Below are 20,790 nucleotides of genomic sequence, written 5' to 3' on the forward strand. Positions count from 1 at the left end.
CCTAAAAATCTTTTAGCCTACAAATGAATGGGGAATTTCCCAAGTTTGAGACTTAATGGGATCTATAAAAGGAATTATATCAGACTGGTAATATCCCTGGTTTAACAATCAATGGACAATTTCAATTTTCTTTTGTACATTTTTATAGTAAATAGGTTTTATAATCAGAACACTGTCATCCATGATATAACCCAAGAACCATCCCTCACCTGGCTAAGGTCTGGGGAATGGTACTCTTGGTATAAAAACTAAAATGGTTGTAATCCTCTGATTTCACAGAATGAAATTCTACTGGAGAAAAAGACTAAGAGAAGTAAGATTCTGAAGCTGAAGTTCCCAAAGACAGAAGAAGAACGACGCATACGGACGCAGAGTAAGAGGCGTCTGGAAGCTAGAAAAGAGCAGCGACAGAAGAACTTTGTAGACCTGGCCTGTGAGTGCAGTGCAGTCATCTGCTGCCGGGTCACCCCCAAGCAGAAGGCAATGGTGGTGGACCTGGTGAAGAGGTACAAGAAAGCCATCACGCTGGCGATTGGAGATGGGGCCAATGATGTAAACATGATCAAAAGTGAGTCTCGCCCACAGCCAATGCCACCAGAATTGCCAGAGAGAAGAAATGGCAGGGATGTTTTGTGGGGTAGTCTTTCCAAATGTCATTGCTTAGGCTTTCATAAACTTTCTCATCTGAAAACAAGAATATTATCTTTGGTGTCACCTCCAGTTTTGTGATAATAATTATTAAGATGAACCATTTGTTACATGACCACACATGTCCTGTTATGCTGGGTACCTTAACTGCATAATGTATAACTAGACTTAATTCAGCCTATTTTGTAATTCATGTCTTTTTCTTTTCTTAGAGTCTCTTCCTCCTCCTTCTTGATCTATACTAAGAGTATTCCAACTTTATCTTCCTCAGCAGGAGTCAGCTATATTACGTATGTCTTCTTGCTTCTTTATCATGTGTATGTCTGTGACCACTGCCAGTTTAATTCCTCTCCAGTGTGCTCTGCATGTGCTCACCCTACCACAGGACTGGCATTTCTTGCTCCAAATGGTATCAATTTCTTTCCCCTACAGCCAGTTCTAGTTCATTTTCCATTGTGTACCCTTAACATAAATAGCTGTGCCAAAAGGGCAAGTAACTCAAACATTATTTTTATAATGCTACAATGCAGACTTCTAGATGTTGGAGAGAGGGAGGTTACCTTGCAGATGTACCATCTGACTATGTGACTTAGACTTGAAAATTTTTTTGTTCCTCTGAGCTTACCAATAATAGTAAAAGGGACACAAAAATTCAACATAAGTAACCCTATATGTCCTAAGAATTTTATTAAGTTCTGTTATATGGCAGATACTTTTATATATAATAGGGAGCATCCATTTGGGATGAAAATCAAAGAAACTCAGGTCTCCTTGGAAGTTAGTAGCTTTATCCAAGTATTGATAGTACCTTTTTGTACTTTAGAAAAACTGGCATCACTTTCATTTGCGTAAAATAAAATATGCAGAAATTGTATTTGTTTATAAAGAAGTACAGTGAAATTGAAGTGTCCAAAAATCTGGCCATTTGTTAGCATGTTCCACGTTGAGTAGTGTAGCCCAGCAGAAGTGGAGGGAGTTGCAACCTGCCATGTTTTTGCTGCTAGCAAGGACCCAAGGACTCTCCTGGGCTGCCTGCCCTCTCCCCCTCTCTTGGGCCTGAATGTGTCTGCTCGCTGGTGGGTGTTTTTCCTTGGCCTAACACCCTAAGAATGAACAAGCAGCATGAGAGGGGAGACAGGCAGAAAAGCATGAGGACATGATGGGTTTGTTAAGCAACTGTGAAGGAGCCTACCAGTGAGCCATCTGAAACCGCATTTTTGAAGCTTCAGGAAAATCCAGGTGTCTATATTTAGATTATGGGGGGGGAAAAAGTGTGGCCTTATAAAGTACATCTCTTCAGTTGCTTCGAATACCCAGTGAGCTGTAGCACTGTTCATTTCACATACTGTCCTTGGTGTGCTCGGCAAAAACGTCGGGCTGGACATCAGGGCCTGTGGCAGGGGTTCTTCCTCCTTGGCTCCAAGAGAATCTCCACATTTCCCTTTGTTGCTTGTTCAGGAAAGAAGGCCACGGTTTGGTAGGAAAGAGCAGTTTGGCAACCATGACTAGTCATAAGAATTATTTGTGTTTTGAAAGAAATCGTAAATATTGACTGAGGCATACAATTTATTCTGTTTTTTAGAATTGCAAAGTGTTGCTGAAAACAGGTTTGGCCAAGAAAACATAGGTTTGGCCAAGTCACTATGCCGCTTTGAATTTGCCAGACCTAGTATTCTGCCACTATGGCAGGATTTTGGGAGCTTCTTTTAGTTGGAAACCCTGCTGAGTTGGCAGTCACTCTCTGGGTCCAAGTAATAATACGTTGTCTTCTCCAACACGTTCTCTGATGTCAGAATGTCTTTACTTCCATGCCTTTTAAGACCTAGATAAAATTCATAATTCTAGAAGTTGAAACTGTGACTAAATGACTATTGGAAGGATGGGTAAAATTGTGACGTTCATTTTTATCCATTCTGGAACCTTCCCCAGCAAGAAAATTATGCCTCTTAAGGTCATGGTGGGCCATGATTAAATGCTCAAAGTTTAATATTATCTTAGTTAAAATACTTTTGATTGCAAATATTAGAGAACTAAAGTAAGCTTAAGACAAAAAGATTTATTTTAAAAGATATAAAGATGGGGACGCCTGGGGGGCTCAATTGGTTAAGTGTCTGCCTTTAGCTCAGGTTGTGATCCCAGGATTCTGGGATCAAGTCCCATCTTGGGCTTCCTACTCAGCGGGGAATCTGCTTCTCCCTCTGCCTCTCCCCTCCACTCCTGCTCGCTCTCCCAAACTTAAAAAAAAAAAAAAAATGTTTTGTGCCTCCCAAAAAGCCAGGCCTCAGGAAGATGCTAGAACCAGGACCTGGAGCTGCACCAGGAACCCAGTTTCTGGTTTCTCCCTCTTTCTAGATGACTTTACTTCTCTGCCCCTCAGAACCCCTGAGGAAAAAAATATATGTCCCACAACTCAAGAATGTATAGGTTAAAATTCCAAACACACACACGTCCGAATCTTAATTCCAAAATGTGAAAGAGACACTGCCCCAGCTTGGGTTTTCAGTCAGTTAGTAAAAGATACAGACCCCATTGGGTACTTTAAGCAGGAAATGATTAATACAGGGGACTAGGTGCTCATAAAAGCTCTGGATGGGCTGAAGAAAGTAGGTGCTAGCCTGAGTCTCTAACATCTTAGTCACTTACCAGAGGAGCTTCTAGCTTTGAGACTCCTGTGAAGGGCTTTTCAGTTGAGAAGCTTTTGTCTATCAACATCCAGGCAGCTGGAGAGAGGATATGAACTCTGCTGCAGAAATGCCAAAAAGGGAAGGAAGGGGTGCTGGGCTCCAGTTCGCTTCTACTTCCACTTCAAGTGGCTTCTAACAGTGGAACCCAATTCACCAACAGAACCTAGTGCAAGGGAGTCTGAGCAATGTAAAGTTTTTATGTGCTTTCCCACCTTTCCAGTAGAACAAGGGTGGAATGAAAGTTGGGAGGGCCAATCTGTAGCATGTGCTGCTGAAGACATATCTGCCAAGAGCAGCTGACTCAGCTGTGGCCAGGGAGGCAGGGACGCACAGTCTGCATGGACTCCTTGGATTAACGCCGTGGGTGGGAAGGATGGCCTATGAGCTGGGCAGATAATTCAAATGGAATTCACCACCCACCTGAGATCCTTCCACAAATACCTTCTGGAGGCCCCAGCATGTGCTCTTTTGACCAACTTGTATCTCTGACATTGAGTTCAGAAGCTGGGGTGGGACTGTTGAGAGTTTTCACATGTATTGTTCTATGAATGTGTTTCTTTGTTTTGCTGTGGAAACATTTTTATCACGTCAGTATTTCACCTTAAAATTAGCTTATGATTCACATATCTTCTCCCTCTGTCCCACAGCTGCCCACATTGGTGTTGGAATAAGTGGACAAGAAGGCATGCAAGCTGTCATGTCAAGTGACTACTCCTTTGCCCAGTTCAGATACTTGCAGAGACTGTTGTTGGTGCATGGCCGGTGGTCTTACATAAGGATGTGCAAGTTCCTACGATACTTCTTTTATAAAAACTTTGCATTTACTTTGGTTCATTTCTGGTATTCCTTCTTCAATGGGTACTCTGCACAGGTAAGAGAATAATTATTATTACCTGATGAGTAGAAGTCTTTTAAAACTCTACTTCTGAGAAAAACATTTCCCCTCCATACTTGCAGTTTTGATGCTCTATCTCTTAATAGTTGAGGCACAGATCAAGATTATAGATGACTTTTCTAAAAGGTTTCTGGTGCTTTAAAATACTTTATTTTGCCTTTAAAAAGTTGGGATTTGTTCCTGACCTACTGGCTTTTGTTATGTCTTTGCCTTCACCCTAGATTTTTTTCCTAAGTCACCTTGCCATTAAGAATAGTGATAACAAATTATTCATTGTCGAACACATAAAATGATATTGTGACCGGGGTGCCTGGGTGGCTTAGATGGTTAAGCGTCTGCCTTCGGCTCAGGTCATGATCCCAGGGTCCTGGGATCGAGTCCTGCATCGGACTCCTTGCTCAGTGGAGAGCCTGCTTCTCCCTCTGCTTCTGTCTCTCATGAATAAATAAATAAAATCTTAAAAAAAAAAAATGATATTGTGACCAAGGCTAAAGGGATTATGTAAATTTTGGACGATTGATCTTAACCTGTTTTTTGTTCTCGTTTGTGCTGAAATGGCAGTGGGGGACATATAGAGTATGTTGAAATGGTGATACAGCAGAAAAATATCATTAGTGAAAATGAACCTAAGTCAGTGCTTGTGGTTGTCCAAACTTCTGATGCCACTGCCACAGACAAATGGTATCAGAAGAGCCTCAGAAACTGAGGGCCTGGAGCAGCCTTGAGCACAGTGAGGGCCTTCCTTCTGCTCCCGTGCAGGCCTGTGTAGAGCTGGTGGTGATGAGTGAGCCCGTCTCCTCTCGGCCACCCTGCGAACTGGTGTGTGCACAACCCTGCTTACCCCTTTCAGAAGCACATTTTTCATATTCAAATTCTGCCTCACAGATGTTTAAATGGAAATGTGAGACTTGCAAAGTAAAAGAACATTTGAATGATACCTTATGTGCTTTTTGAACCAGTTTCGGTTTTATGTATTCTAATTCATTAATAAAGGGATATAAAAAGGATCAGCACCAATGTATTTTCCAGCATCACTCAAACAGAATGGACTCCTTTTCGAAAAAAGGTTTTAGCGTATATTCTCCCATTTTTGTTAGAAGGAAGGTTTGTTTCTGTGGAATGGTCTTCGATTCTGCCCATTCCACTGAACCCAGCTCACACCTTGGGCAGATGCAGAGGAGGGGTGTTTACTCTGGCAGAAGCTGCACACAGCCTGGGGCCTCCTCCACTCCGAGAGAGATGAATGCATGTTGACTAGGCGGGCAGTAGGTCTTGGTTTGTGACACAGCGGCTCTGTAATGTCCTCACAGACGGCGTACGAAGACTGGTTCATCACGCTGTACAACGTGCTGTACTCCAGCCTGCCCGTGCTCCTCATGGGGCTGCTTGACCAGGTAGGAGCCTCAGGCTGATGGGGGCACTCGGGACAGACTGGGCACCTGTTTGACAAGTTAAAAGCAAATATTTCAGTGCCTTCTTTTGGTTTTAATTTCTTCCTGAGCAAGCCCTATTACTGTCCTGTTGTTAGGCGACAAGAGTAACTGCTGCACTTCCTGTATTATAGTGAGAAAAGAGGCTTTCTGTGCGTGGGATGAATTCATGGACAAAAGAGTTTATTATCGTCCTTCTGGACACTAAGAGTTTCTTGTTAAGACACCTGACAGCATAGTATGTCTCTATAATAATAACTTTAAAATTATTTTAATATTTCTCTAAACGTATGTGCTGAATTCCCAGATTAGTCCACATTCTATCTAGGAGCAATTCTTAGAGAAAGTGCTTTAATGAATAAAAAGAGTAATTTGGAGTTAACCCATCAACTCATATGTGAAAATACTTTCCAAAAAAATTAGAATATATTCTCCCAGGAGGTAAAAATAGTCTCCCTACATTTTTTTTTTTTGACATTACTATTTGCTTTCCTTCTATGAGCAGCAAAGTAATAGATCTCTACCTAGTCCCTCTCTTAATTAAATAGCAAATAACGGTGGACTAAAGTAAAGGGATTGGTCTCTGCACACCGAAACCATTCAGGACTTATCTTGTTGAGTTTTTGCCTTCCTAAAACTAAGCTGAAACTCTCTGTGAGAAATAAATTGGAATGGATCTCGGAGTTCTTTGATCCTGGATGGTACACAACTAATTGTGGTTTTTCTCCTTAAGGATGTGAGTGACAAACTGAGTCTCCGCTTCCCTGGGTTGTACATAGTAGGACAGAGAGACTTACTATTCAACTATAAGAAGTTCTTTGTAAGCCTGGTGCATGGAATTTTAACATCGATGATCCTCTTCTTCATACCTCTGGGAGCTTATCTGCAAACTGTGGGACAGGATGGAGAGGCGCCTTCGGACTACCAATCTTTTGCTGTGACCATTGCTTCTGCTCTTATAATAACCGTCAATTTCCAGGTACATGGCTTCTGTCAACTGCTTTCAGTATCTGTCAGTTACCTGTGTTTCTGTATATAGACCAGTGTGCGCATCCACCTGGCCCCCACTCTCCCTCCCACTGAGCCTCGGCTGCTTTACAAAATATGAATGCTATCTTCACCCCTTACACCAAGCACATTTCCTACTTCTTGCCTGAGCCAAGGATAGTTTGATTGTTCAGTATTCAAGCCAAATCGTGCCTAAATTGTTGCATTCTATTTTCAGAATCTAGATCCTTTATTTCTTGGTAACTCCCCAAAATGAATGCTCTCTTTTTTTCTGGTTTTACAGATTGGCTTGGATACTTCTTATTGGACTTTTGTGAATGCTTTTTCAATTTTTGGAAGCATTGCACTTTATTTTGGCATAATGTTTGACTTTCATAGTGCTGGAATACATGTTCTCTTTCCATCTGCATTTCAATTTACAGGTTGGTATTTTCTAAATTCCAAAAATAAAGGTATAGAAAAATGTTACTAGTTTAGATTCTGATATAACTTCTAAGTAAAAACACAAAGTAAGTTATTGCTAGTGAAAATTAATGTCCTGACTGGCACCTGAATGACAGCTGGGCTGGAAGTGTGGTAATGTGACAGGAAGAAAGCAAAATTTAAAAATTTGATATAATTGTGCATCTGTTCAGTTAGACAGGACCCCCCTCCCCCCCCCAAATCTAATATTGTTGGGTTGCTGGGAAATTGAGTATGGACGTATTGCTGGTAGCATGATAATATAATATTTCCAAAGGACTATCTGGAAATAATATAACTATAAAACTTCTCACACATTTGGACCCAGGATTTCCACTTGGAGAAAATACCTAAAGATAAAACATACCAGTTTTTGGAAAAGTCATTTTGTACAAAGATGATACCACCACAATTCTGATTGTGTTTTAAAAATGGAAATAATTCAAAGACCTAATAAGAATACTAGCTTATCAAGGTATGAGTCCCATATGATGAAATTTTAGAACTCAAAAGTGGAAAACTTGCCACATTGTTAGAAAAATGTATGCAGAGCAATAAGTAAACTTAAACAGAAATAGTTTAGAAATAGTTTACAGCTGTATAAAATAGGACAAATGCTAGAATGAATTTGAACTATTTCATACATATTATAAATTTTAAAATATCATGAATTGGAATTTACAAATTTCTTAGTTTATTAAATAGAGTAGCTTAGATTCACAATGGGGGGGAAAAGTCCCCATAAACTAGTTTCCGTGTAAAAGATTAGGTTTTTTGTTTGTTTTTTTATGGCCAGTTGTAAAAAGACAGTTGCTATGGTAACTCTTGGGATTGAGTTCATTTTTTTGATGATTGTTTTTACTGACTCTGTTTTTAAGAAAAAACTTAGTACCCAGTTACTTAGAATATTCCCAAAGGGAGTGTTTTTATTTAGCAGTGTAAAAACATTTAAAAAATAAAGGCCACTACTTTTATAAACTTATAGCGTAAGTACAGAGCATACTGTGATAGATTTGGCTTTAGGGGATGTTAATTATAAATATTTTAAAATTGGGTAGTTATCATATATGATGGTCTGGTTGTATGAATTACTATGTTCTCTGACATAAATTAACTGCCAAATTGCAGTGGAAAAAGCGAGGCTCTAGTCAGATGGATAGGGGGTTCAATTCAGGTGTTGCCATGGCTAGTTCTGTTACCCTGGGAAATCTTTTTACTTCTCCACAACTCGATTTCCGTGTGTGGCAAGGAGGATACTCTTCATCCCTCAGAGGTAATTAAATGGCGTGACCTGTATAAAACACCTAGCATAAGGTCTGTCATACTAATGGTGGTGTAAGTTGCTACTGTTATTTGGAGTTTCAAACTAAAACTGTAAGTTGGAAAGTAAATTCCTGGAAAAATGGAGACGTATAGCTTGCCTAACTTTGCATGTTTACCTAGTGCAGTGTCAGCACTTTCTTTTTTCCTTTAGTTGTTCAGTGATGTACATTTGCCTTCCTCATTTTGCTTTGTTTAGTCCTATTTTAAAATGTTCATTCCTTCAGCAGTGATAGGATGTTTTGGGGAGGCCAATCTGTGACACTTTACCACAGACAACCATTTAAGGCTTAAGGAATACTCACACTGCCCTTAGGATGAAGGAACCCTGGGATTCATTCTCCGTGTTTTCACAGGCACAGCATCAAATGCCCTGAGGCAGCCATACATTTGGTTGACCATCATGCTGACTGTTGCGGTGTGCCTGCTGCCCGTCGTCGCCATACGGTTCTTGTCAATGACCATCTGGCCGTCAGAAAGTGATAAGGTACAGAAAAAAATAGTATTCTCCTCATTCTGAGTGCCCCTCACAGAAAGCAAAGCCTGTCCCCAAAGCAGCTTTCCAGCAAATTTCCAGCAAAATTCTAAATCCATGGCAAGTTTGGTATGAACGTTTTTTTAACACTACTTCTCTCTAACTCCATCTTGCAAATAAGTCCCATGGGACTGGGATTTTTGTTTGCGTGCTTTTTATTTTAAACATTATCAAAGGGAGAGTAGTATAATGAACCCCCATCCCCTCGATTTAACAATTATAATATTAACATTTTCCCCTGCAAAGAGGTGGCGTTTTTCTTCATTTAAAGAAAAACGCCACCTCTTTTGGCAGGATCCTCTTGAGCTACAAGTTGTTCAAATCATGTATCACTTCAGCTTGCATACTGATTAGTGGGCTTCGGTGACTGAGCACCTTAATGTCTGTCAAAAAAAGACCGGGGTTCTTTCCATCGCTCCCCTCTGCTTTCCTCATTATAGCTTCAGCTTGGAGCTGGGGGTTGGCTACTGCAGATCTAGGCATCTCCTCCTGACACATCACCATCCGGGGCGGCCAGGCGCTTTCCCTTAGGAGCCCAGGACCTGGGCATGGGAGGGCCCCGCCCACTTCTCGCAGGCCTCTGGAGCCAGACCAGGTCACCTGGCCGGTGCTGAGCAAGGCAAGTCCCCCTGGGAGCGCTGTCCACACCCCAGGAGGGACGTGGCTATAGGCAGGAAAGGGGTACCTGACTAAACTCCGTTTTCATCAGGAAGGAGAGAGGATGTTGGGCAGGCAACCTTCAGCATCCCCTAGATCGCCCTTTTCCGCTGACAAGAAGATGCAGGAGCAACAAGGGTTTTCCCTTGAACCTGTCCCAGTCTGACTTGTCAGTGGGAAAGAAAGGAAAGTCGGAATGTCGGCTCCCGTTTTCTAGTTCGGAGACCTTGGGAATGCTCCATAACCTCTCTGGGTTGCCTCATCTATAAGAGGAAGCCGCCTCCCCCCAGACAGCTTGGACTAGATCCCCCGTCCATGTTAGCGCCTGGCCAGTTCTCCTCCGCCCTCACACACCTGCAAGGTCCTCATCAGCCTGGCCCCCTCTCTCTGGTTCTGCAGATTCAGAAGCACCGCAAGCGGCTGAAAGCCGAGGAGCAGTGGAAGCGGCGGCAGCGCGTGTTCCGCCGGGGCGTGTCTTCGCGGCGCTCCGCCTATGCCTTCTCGCACCAGCGCGGCTACGCCGACCTCATCTCCTCCGGGCGCAGCATCCGGAAGAAGCGCTCTCCCCTGGATGCCATCATAGCCGAAGGCGCCGCCGAATACCGGCGGACGGTGGCCAGCTGACGCACCTGCCACAACAATCACACGCGTACAAATGTCTATTTTTTTATGAAAGGCTCTCAGGACTCTTTTTTTTTTTTTTAAACAAAAAAACTGAATTTGTCACGAGGATATTAAAGACCACAACCTTCATCACAAGCTACTTGGGCTGCTGGACTACTACAACAGCAAAGACTGCCTTCCCAAAAGTCCTATTATTCAACTGCTCGTGTTCATCATGATCCAAAGGGAACGTGTTAATCCAGTCTCCATCTAGGACAACAGAATTAGGAAATGTCTTATATTTCAATTCAAATGGTACTCATTATAAAATTGCATTTAGATCATCTTGTCTGGGATCTTCAACACGAATTTTCCAGGCGTTGCTTTCTTCCCCATAGGCTAACTTTTTAACAAAGATTTTGTATTTATAATGACAAGGACAAAAAAAAATTAATGGATGTTCATCACCTGGAAGCAAAGTGGCCCAAAGACTTTTTCCAGAGTTGATAATGAGCTGCATGGTTTTCTCTTCTCCTCATATTGGTTTAATAGTTCAAGGAAAATCACTTCACATTTCATAAGTACAAGCCTCCTATCTGCTCAGTTTACTACCAGGTTAAAAGTGTGCATCATGTATGTTTACTCTTACTTCGCATATTATTTTAGCCACTTCCTTTCCTACTTTCATTTTTAAAAGATGTGTTTAAATATTTATGGGCTTTAAAAAAAAAGTTCTTAAAAACTAAGGACATCAGTGATAAATTGTGATTTTTTGGTAAAGCTTTCTTTTGAAAAGCAAACACTATGCCTGCCTATATGTATAAGAGACCTGAACAGAGGCCTCACATTTTCACTTGTCTAATGTCTTCAGAGAAAAGGCTGTTGGCAGCCACATTTCTAAGACTAACAGCGTATCCTTCAAAAATGGAAACTATCCTCAAAGAGGCAAAAGTTATTTTTCTAGAGGCTTTTCTCATTCTGTGTTTTTCACACTCTAGTCTCCCTGTTCTAGTGAAGATACAGAAGGGTTTTCAATAATTCTGTTCTTTACCATTAGGCTGTGAATGTTCACAATATCCGTCCCTTTGAATTTCTTATGAGAAAATCACAACATGTATATAGTTCATATTCTAGATATGATAAAAGAATGTATGGCTCTTTATCCTATGGAAGTAAATTTTTGGAAGTTTACAACTTTATCTTGTAAATAAACAATTTTTTTTTTGGTAAAGCAAAGTTTGCTTGTATAATTCTCAGTTTTCTCTCCTGTTTTATAAATTGTGGGAAAGGTTGACAATGCAAATGTGTCAAAGACTTACACTGTTGGGTGCAATATTAACAATTTTAAAATGCAAATTGCTTTGGATAAATTATTTCTGTATTCTGTAAATCTGAGATTTAATGTATATTTTTGTTTAAAAAAATAAATGCTTTAGTAAAATCTTTGGAAAGTATCTTTTAAGTAGGGTATATGACAGAAGAAGCTAAAGCCTGCAAGGTTTCTAAAGAAACACAGGGGTCCTCTTGTGAGAAATAAAAGTTGGGGGCAGGGTACTACTAAGTATTAGGGGAGAAGTGAGAAAAGGCCATTTAGACTTTAAAAGTCTGGAGGGTATGGATTTATAGTTGGCAAGGGCAAGTGCATCCAGGGAGGGTGCATCTTTGGATACTTAGATAAGGCACAATTTTTAAAAATGACCTCAATCCTGAAGGTATAATAATAGCAAAGGTAACCTTTGACCAAAAGCAGGAGCTGGGAAGTGAGTAAATGATCAAAGGGAAATTAGGATGTTGAAGGGCAGGCGAGCAGATGAGGAGAAGGGGGACCTGAGGCTCGAGGCTGGGGGAGGACTGAGTATGATGAACCAGCTGCCGGACAGGCAGGCAGCTCCTGGACCGTATGTGAAGCTCTGACCCCCACTAAGGAAATGGGACTATGCCACAGACTTTTTTTAGAGAGAGCATGGGTATAAGCTGCAGATTCAGCGCAGAGCCCGATGGAGGGCTCTATCACAGGACCCTCACATCATGACCTTAGCTGAAATCAAGAGTCAGATGCCTAACCGACGGAACCACCCAGGTGCCCCAGAACTATGCCACAGAGATGGAGGTTCTCTGTAGGACATCAGTGGGGGACTTGTTTAGGAGGCATAATTGCCAGCAGTTGAGAGAGTATCCGCCTGGTGGTGCTTTCTAAGGTGGGAAATTAGGACTCCCCTCTTCGCTATTCCACAATTACAGTTGGCTTGTGGAGCAGAACTTCATGTCTCTGTCAGAGCAATCCTTTGGAAATTGGGTGAAAGGACATGGGATAGATTAGACTCTTCAAGAGAAACTGTAGGAGAAAAAGTTCTGAGCAGACCTGGGATATAGTCCCTTAAAGGGGGGGGGGACACTTTTCCCCCCAGGATGTCCTACTGTATTTAAATTGGTTGAGGAATATATGTTTTTAATCAAAGAGCACCACCTAAAGGTTATTTTAGCAGTTGTTGCCTTCATGTGATGTGAATGAAACTTGGGAAAATTATAAGACAGCTTCTAAGAGTCCCGTCAGAATCTGCTAGAAAGTTATGGCTACAATAAAACTTCTGGTGCATTTATAATTACAAAAAGGCCTGTCAGAAAACACTGTAAAAATGATTTTCTTGACTTAAACTGACATTTCTTGGAAGATCTATAAGTGCCAAAAAGTATATACAAAAGTCCTCGCTGTGTCACTCTCTGTCAAATAAATACATTAAAAAAAAAAAATCCTTAACAACATTAGTCATCAGGGAAATGCAAATCAAAACCACAATGAGATACCACTTCACACCCACTAGGATGACTATAAATAAAAAAGGAAGGGCACCTGGCTGGCTCAGTCAGTAGAGCGTGGGACTCTTGATCTCGGGATTTTGAGTTCAAGCCCCATACTGGGCCTAGAGCCTACTTAGAAAAAGGGGGTGGGTGGGGAAATAAGTGTTAGCAAGGACCCTGTGGAGAAACTGGAACCCTCATCCACTGCTGGTGGGAATGTAAAATGCTGCACCCACTGCTGAAACAGTTTGGCAGTTCCTCTAGAAGTTAAACAGAATTACCATATAAACAGCAATTCTCTGAAGTGAATACATATATACACTGCAAAACTTTGAAAACAGGTACTCAAATACTTGTACATAAATGTTCACAACAGCCAAAAGGCAGAAACAACCTAAATGTCCATCCACAGCTGAGTGGATACACAAAATGTGGGATATCCATAATTTAGCCATAAAAAGGAATAAGGCCAGTTCAAGATGGAGACATAAGCAGATCCTGAACTCACCTTCTCCCATGGACACACCAGATCCACAGCTCCATATGGAACGATTTTCTCTGAAAACAAAAACAAAAGCTGAGGGACTCGTAACATGGGGCAAACCACCCACACTGAGGTGGGTAGGCAAGGCAGAGATACAATCTTGCTGAAAACCCCACTGTCAGCATTCAAAATCCAGAGCTCCTCCATGAGTGAAGGGTTTGAACCCCTTATCGGGAAGCCCAACTTTTAAGACCTACCCCTGAGAAATAAGCCCTTAAAACTTAGAGCTTTGAAAGCCAGCAGGGTTTGCATCCATGAGGCCCGAAAGGCTACTGTGCAAACTGAGAAATGGCTCAGAACGGGCTCAGGGCCCCTAGTGGGGCCCCTGGCCTCCCCTGCATGCCAGAGCCCAGTGCAGAAGCAGCCAGACTTGACATCAAACAGGCTTACTGCTCTTAAAGCATCGGCCTGAGAGGCAGGCATCTTATTTAACACACATCTGGGGGCCTGCTGGGGTACTCTCCAAGGATGGTGGCCAGTGGAGACTTTTTTAATCTAGGTACCATCTTCACGCCATCCCCCTGTTGCACTCCAGAGCACCAGTATCTCCCAGAGGGGAGGGTTAACATGCATCTGGCACTGTTTTTACACCTGGCACCCCAGTTTTTGCAAGTGCCCACCCAGTGGATGCCCCTTGATCGCCTGGCTCTAGAGGCCGGCAGGGCCTACATTCCGGGGACCCAAAGGACTCTAACAATTGGAGAGACAAGTTCTCGGCCGGCTACCAGGGTACTGCATAGCTGGCAGGCTGAAATACACGCCCAGTCTGTCTGTGATAAAGGACTATGTGCTTGTCCTGCAGCGTCGGCCTGAGGGCAGGCCTCTGGCTTGGCACCCATCTAGAAGGACTCTCAGGGCAGGGAGGCTGGTGGACGTCATGTTTACCCTCTTTCTCTGCCTCCCTCCAGCATGTCCGTGTCTCCCAGAAAGGAGTTTATACCCTCATTTGGTGCCCCGATTTTTGCAGGTACTATGAGGTGACACCTCTAGATTGCCAAGCATGGGTCACAAAGGACTGTAACCAACAGAGAAAGTGTTTTTAACTGTCTACCATTTCCAGAGCACAGCAAGAGGCAACAGTCTGAGGAGCCGAGTTTTTCTGTGAAATAGGCCTATGAGTTAATTTCCACAGCTACGTCTGAGGGATAGACTTCTGACCCAACACACATCTGAGGGCCGTCTGTAAACCGTTCCAGAGACCTCAGACGACTAGCTTTGTGTTCTTCTTCTGCCGCGCTCCAAAGTGCCAGCATCCCCAGGGGGCAGTTTGTACACAGGTCTGGTACCAGTTTTTATGCCTGGTACCTGATTGCTGTGACCACCACCTAGCGGATGGCCCTTCACTGCCTAGCTCTGGTGGCCAGCAGGATCTGCATTCCTGTAGCCCATAGGACTGTAACAAGTGGGGAGGCCGACTTTGGCCTGCTACAAACTCCAGGACACAATACACACACGAGCAAACACCCCTCTTTGCCCCCACTCCCCAGGCTTTCTGTGATAAGGGACTATTTGCTTGTCCTGGAGCTCTGGCCTGAGGGGCAGGCTTTTGGTTTGACATACATCTAGGGACCCTCTAAGACGCTGTACTGGGACAGAAGTCAGGAGATGCCAGCCTGTACACTGTATCTGCCTTGCTTCAGATTGCTCTTATCTCCCAGAAAGGAGCTCAAATAGTTGTCTGGCACCCCAATTTTGGTGACTGACAGGAGACACTTCCAAGGTGCCCAGCACAGGTAGCCAGCGGGACTTAATACTTGTAGTCCTACAGGACTGTATATATTTGTATGGTTTAAGAGCTGCTGCCTGAGGGGGTCTGACTTATAATCAGCCTGAATCTAGGTGTAGACTTAGATCCTCCTCTATGGGACAGCTAAGGAATATAATCAATGAGCCGAAAAATAACCAGAGGGGTCCAACAGTAAACCAGATGAAGATGAAGAAAGGATGAGTAAACTCAAATACAGGGCAGGAGAACTCACCCAATCAGAGCAGCAAAAAAAAAAAAAAAAAAAACCCAATGTAAAAAAGTAGATAGCTTAGAGGACTTAGGAAACAACAAACAGACTAATACTTGCATTAGAAGGTTGAAAAGAAGGAGAAAAGAGAAAGGGGCAGAAAACTCATTTGAAGAAAGAACAGGTAGCTGAAAATTTCTCTAACTTGGGGAAGGAAACAGATATCCAGATCCAGGAAGCCCTGAGAGTTCCAAATAAGAACCTGAAGAGACTCAAACCAAGACACATTGTAATTAAAATGTGAAAAGTTAAAGACAAGGAAAGACTTTTAAAAACATCAAGAGAAAAACAATTTGCTATGTAAAAGAGATTTCCCCCATAATACAATCAGCAGATTTTTCAGGAGAAACTTTGCAGACTAGAAGGGAGTGTCAGGATGTATTCAAAGTGCTGGGAAAAAAAAAAAAAAAAAAACAACTTCCAAACTTTCAACCAAGACTACAGCGCCTGGCAGTGTTTTCATTCTTAATGTAAGGAGCAATAAAGAGTTTTCCAGACAAGCAAAAGCAAAAAGGAGTTCATCACCACTACCCTGGCCTTAGAAGAAAGCTTAAAGGGACTTCTACAGGCTGAAATGGAAGGGTGCTAATTAGTAACAGGAAAACACAAAAGTATAAATCTCACTAGTGAAGGTAAAAATATAGTGAAATTCAGAATCTAATGTAAAGGCGGTGGATTAATTGCTTAAAAAGCTTGTATGAAAAAAAAGCTTGTATGAGAGTTGAAACACAGAAGTAGTAAAAATAGCTGTAACTATAATAATTTAATGAGGGATACTCAAAATAAAAAGACTTAAACTGAAAAAAAAACATAAAACTGGTGGGGAGGCAGTTAAAAATGTAGAGCTTTAGAAAGTATTCAAATGTGTAAGTTGTTATCAAATTAAATTATCGTTATAAGCCATGTGTAAGCTTCATGGTAACCACAAAGCAAAAACCCAGTCAATACACAAAAGATACAGAGAAAGAGAATCAAGCATACCACTTGAGAAAATCACCAAATCACAAGGGAAGAGAATAAGGGAATAAAGAAAGGAACAGAAGAACTACAAAACTGCCAAAGAACAATTAACAAGATGACATTAAGTACATACATATCAAGAATTACCTTAAATGTAAAAGAACTAGGGAAGCCTGGGGGTCGGTGCTCAGATCATGATCCCAGAGTCCTGGGATCGAATCCCACATGGCTCCTTGCTCAGCAGGGAGCTTGCTTCTCCTTCTGCCTGCTCTGCCTGCAGCTCTCCCTGCTTGTGCTCTCTGACAAATAAAATCTTTTTTAAAAATGTAAAAGAACTAAATTATTCGATCAAAAGACACAGAGTGGCTGCATGGATAAAAGACGAGACCCATCTATATGCTACCTACAACAGCTTCACGTCACATATAAGGACACACACAGACTGAAAGTGAAGGGATAGAAAAAAACAGTCCGTGCAAATGGAAACCAAAAGAAAGCCGGGTGGCTATAACGACATCAGACAATATAGACTTTAAAACAGGGGCTGTAATAAGAGACAAAGAAAATCATTACATAATGATAAAAGGGTCACCCACCAAGAGCATATAGCATTTGTAAATATTTATGCACCCAAAAATAATAGCAACAAAATATATAAAGCAAATATTAACAGACATAATGAGAGAAATAACCAGCAATACAATAATACTACAGTACTTTAATACCCCAGTTTCATCAATGGATAGATCATCTAGACAGAAAATCAATAAGGAAACACTGGCTCTAAAAAATCCATTAGACCAGATGGATGTAACAAATATATACAGAACATTCCATCCAAAAACAACAGAATAAACATTCTTCTCAACTGCACAAAGAACATTATTCAGGACAGATTACATATTAGGCCACAAAACAAGTCTTAATAAATTTAAGAAGATTTAAGTCATCTCAAGCATCTTTTCTGACCACAATGGATAAAATGAGAAATCTATTACAAGAAGAAAACTGGAAAATTCACAAATATGTGCACATTATACAACATGCTACTGAACCACCAATGAGTCAAATAGCAAAAGAGAAATAAAAAGTGCCTTGAGACAAATGAAAATAATACAATATACCAAAACTTCTGGGATGCAGCAAAAGCAGCTCTAGGAGTTAAGTGAAGAACAATAGATGCCTACCTCAAGAAACAAGAAAAATCTCAAAAAAAACACCTAACTTTACACACCAAAGAATCAGAAAAAGAGGAACAGAGCTCAAACTTAGAAGAAAAAAAAAATAACAAAGATCAAAGCTAATATAAATGAAATAAAGACTAAAAAAAGCGGGGCACCTGGGTGGCTCAGTGAGTAAAGCATCTGCCTTCGGCTCAGGTCACGATCCCAGGGTCCTGGGATCAAGTCCCTCATCGCATCATCGGGCTCCCTGCTCAGCGGGGAGTCTGCTTCTCCTCCCTCCCTTTCTCCCTCTGTGTGCTTGCATACTCTCACTCTCTCTCTCTGTCTCTCAAATAAATAAATCTTAAAAAAATAAAAAAGCAATAGAAAAAGGTCAATGAAACTAAGCTGGTTTTTGAAAAGATACACAAAATTTACAAATCTTTAGACACACCAAGAAAAAAGTGGTACCACAGAAATACAAAGGATCGTAACAGAGTACTATGAAAATTATAGTCCAACAAATTGAACAACCCAGAAGAAATGGATAAATTCCTTGAAACCTACAACCTATAAAGTTTAATCCTGAGGAAACAGAAAATCTAAACAGACCAATTTACTAGTAAGGAGACTGAAACAGTAATCAAAAACCTCCCAACAAACAAAAGTCCAGGACCGGAGAGCTTCACTGGTGAATTCTACCGAATAATACCAATCATTTAAAAACTCTTCCAAATTCATTTTATGATGCCAGCATTACCCTTATAGCAAACCAAACAAATATACTACAAGAAAAGAAAATTATAGGCCAATATACTTGATGAACATAGATGCAAAAATCCTCAATAAAATATAGGCAAACAAAATTCAAGAACACTAAAAGGACCATATGCTATGGTCAAGTGGGATTTATTCCAGGGATGCAAATATGGTACAACATCCACAAATCAATGTAATATAGCACATCAACAAAATGAATGATGAAAATCATACAATCGTCTCAATAGATGACAAGAAAGCATTTGACAAAATTCAACATCCATTTATGATAAAAACTCTCAACAAAGTGGGTATAGAGGAAATGTACCTGAACATAATAAAAATCATATATGAACCCACAGCTAACATGGTTCTGAAAAAGCTGAAAGCTTTTCCTCTAACATCAGGAACAAGACGTGGATGCCCACTCTCTCCACCTTTACTGAATACAGTATTAGAAATCCTAGCCAGAAAAATCAAGCAAGATAGAGAAATAAAAGGCACCCAAATCAGAAAGGAAGAAATAAAACTGTAACTATTTGCAGATGACGTTATTACAGAAAATCCTAAAGACACCATCAAAAAAACTGTTAAAACTAAAAAACTCTGAAGTTGCAGGATACAAAATCAATATAGAAAAATCTTTCGCATTTCTATACACTACGAACAAAGTAGCAGAAAGAAAAATTAAGAAAACAATTGTATTTACAACTGCATCACAAAGAATAAAATACCTAGGAATAAATTTAACATACACTACGTGCACCCCAATGTTTATAGCAGCAATGTCCACAATAGCCCAAACTATGGAAAAAGCCAAGATGTCCATCAACAGATGAATGGATAAAGAAGATGTGGTATATATACACAATGGAATATTATGCAGCCATCAACCCCCCCCCAATCTTGCCATTTGCAATGACATGGATAGAACTAGAGGGTATTATGCTAAGTGAAGTAAGTCAATCAGAGAAAGGCATATATCATATGACTTCACTGAGATGAGGAATTCTTAATCTCAGGAAACGAACTGAGGGTTACTGGAGTGGTGGGGGGGGAGGAGGGATGGGGCAGCTGGGTGATAGACATTGGGGAGGGTATGTGCTATGGTGAGCACTGTGAATTGTGTAAGACTGATGAATCACAGACCTGTATCTCTGAAACAAATAATACACTATATGTTAAAAAAAAAAAAAAGAAGAAGATGATGGTAGGAAGGGAAAAATGAAGAGGGGGAAATCGGAGGGGGAGATGAACCATGAGAGACTATGGACTCTGGGAAACAAACTGAGGGTTTTAGAGGGGAGGGGGCTGGGCAGATGAGTTAGCCTGGTGATAGGTATTAAAGAGGGCACGTACTGCATGGAGCACTGGGTGTTATACACAAACAATGAACCATGGAACCCTACATCAAAAACTAATGATGTAATGTATGGTGATTAATATAACAATAAAATAAAATTAAAAAAAATTTAACGTACACTAAAAACTATAAAACACTGAAAAAAGCAACTGAAGATGACACAAATAAATGGACAGATATTCTGTGCTCATGGAATGGAAAAATTAGTATTGTTTAAATGTCCATACTATCCAAAGCAATCTATATATTTAATGAAATCCTGACCAAAATTTCAATGGTATTTTTCACAGCAATAGAACAATCCTAAAATTTGTATGTAACCACAAGAGCCTGAATATCTAAAGCAATCTTGAGAAATAAAAACAAAGGTAGTGGAATCATACTCTGATTTCCAATAATGTTACAAAGCTACAGTAATCAGAACAGTATGGTATTGGCATAAAGACAGACACAGAGATCAATGGAACAAAACAGAGAAATAAACCCACACATATATGGTCAATTAACTTACAAAAAAGCCAAGAATATACAATGAGGAAAGAACAGTCTCTTCGATAAATGGTGTTGGGAACACTGGACAGCCATATGCAAAAGAATGAAGCTGGACCACTCTGACACAGGGAAGATGGAATAGGATTCTAAACTCACCATGTCCCACAGATACACCATCCACATTCATGTAACTAAGCCAGAAAATGACCCAAGGACTGGCAGAATGGCTCTCCAGAGTTAACTATAGAAAGGCGGCTACATCAAAAGGGGTGGGAAGGGCAGAAACCAAACCAACCTCTGTGACTAATCACAAGTGGGAGGGACACCAGGAGCACACAGGGAGAACACACCCTACACCAGGCCCCCCAGACAGGACCTGCACTGGGAAGACAAATCCCCATAACATCTGGCTTTGAGAACCAGAGGGGCTTAACACCAGGAACTTTAAAAATC

The 20,790-nt window shown here is 41.1% G+C and overlaps 1 protein-coding gene and 1 long non-coding RNA gene across 5 annotated transcripts in view; one reads left to right on the top strand and one right to left on the bottom strand.

The window, feature by feature from the left end:
• The window catches only part of ATP8B1 (ATPase phospholipid transporting 8B1), a 118,916-nt gene extending 108,580 nt beyond the window's left edge, over positions 1–10,336 (top strand). The window contains exons 22-28 of the mRNA XM_025886670.2: positions 280–568; positions 3,980–4,203; positions 5,538–5,621; positions 6,391–6,636; positions 6,949–7,087; positions 8,804–8,934; positions 10,039–10,336. Of these exons, the coding sequence (XP_025742455.1) occupies positions 280–568; positions 3,980–4,203; positions 5,538–5,621; positions 6,391–6,636; positions 6,949–7,087; positions 8,804–8,934; positions 10,039–10,263 (1,338 nt within the window). The 3' untranslated portion in view covers positions 10,264–10,336. The remainder of the gene's footprint in view (positions 1–279; positions 569–3,979; positions 4,204–5,537; positions 5,622–6,390; positions 6,637–6,948; positions 7,088–8,803; positions 8,935–10,038) is intronic.
• The window catches only part of LOC141373722 (uncharacterized), a 45,806-nt gene continuing 27,705 nt past the window's right edge, over positions 2,690–20,790 (bottom strand). For 3 of the 4 annotated variants that reach the window (XR_012380004.1, XR_012380003.1, XR_012380005.1), the window contains 2 exons: positions 13,550–13,599; positions 10,126–10,512 (listed from right to left, as the gene is read on the bottom strand). This is a non-coding gene — a long non-coding RNA (uncharacterized lncRNA). Of the gene's footprint in view, positions 5,667–10,125; positions 10,513–13,549; positions 13,600–20,790 lie in introns of those variants that run through there. The other variant, XR_012380002.1, reaches the window with a different exon arrangement.

This window comes from Callorhinus ursinus, unplaced genomic scaffold, assembly GCF_003265705.2.
Source record: "Callorhinus ursinus isolate GAN/ISIS: 27379988/994484 unplaced genomic scaffold, GSC_fseal_2.0 scaffold11, whole genome shotgun sequence".
Lineage (NCBI taxonomy): Eukaryota > Metazoa > Chordata > Mammalia > Carnivora > Otariidae > Callorhinus > Callorhinus ursinus.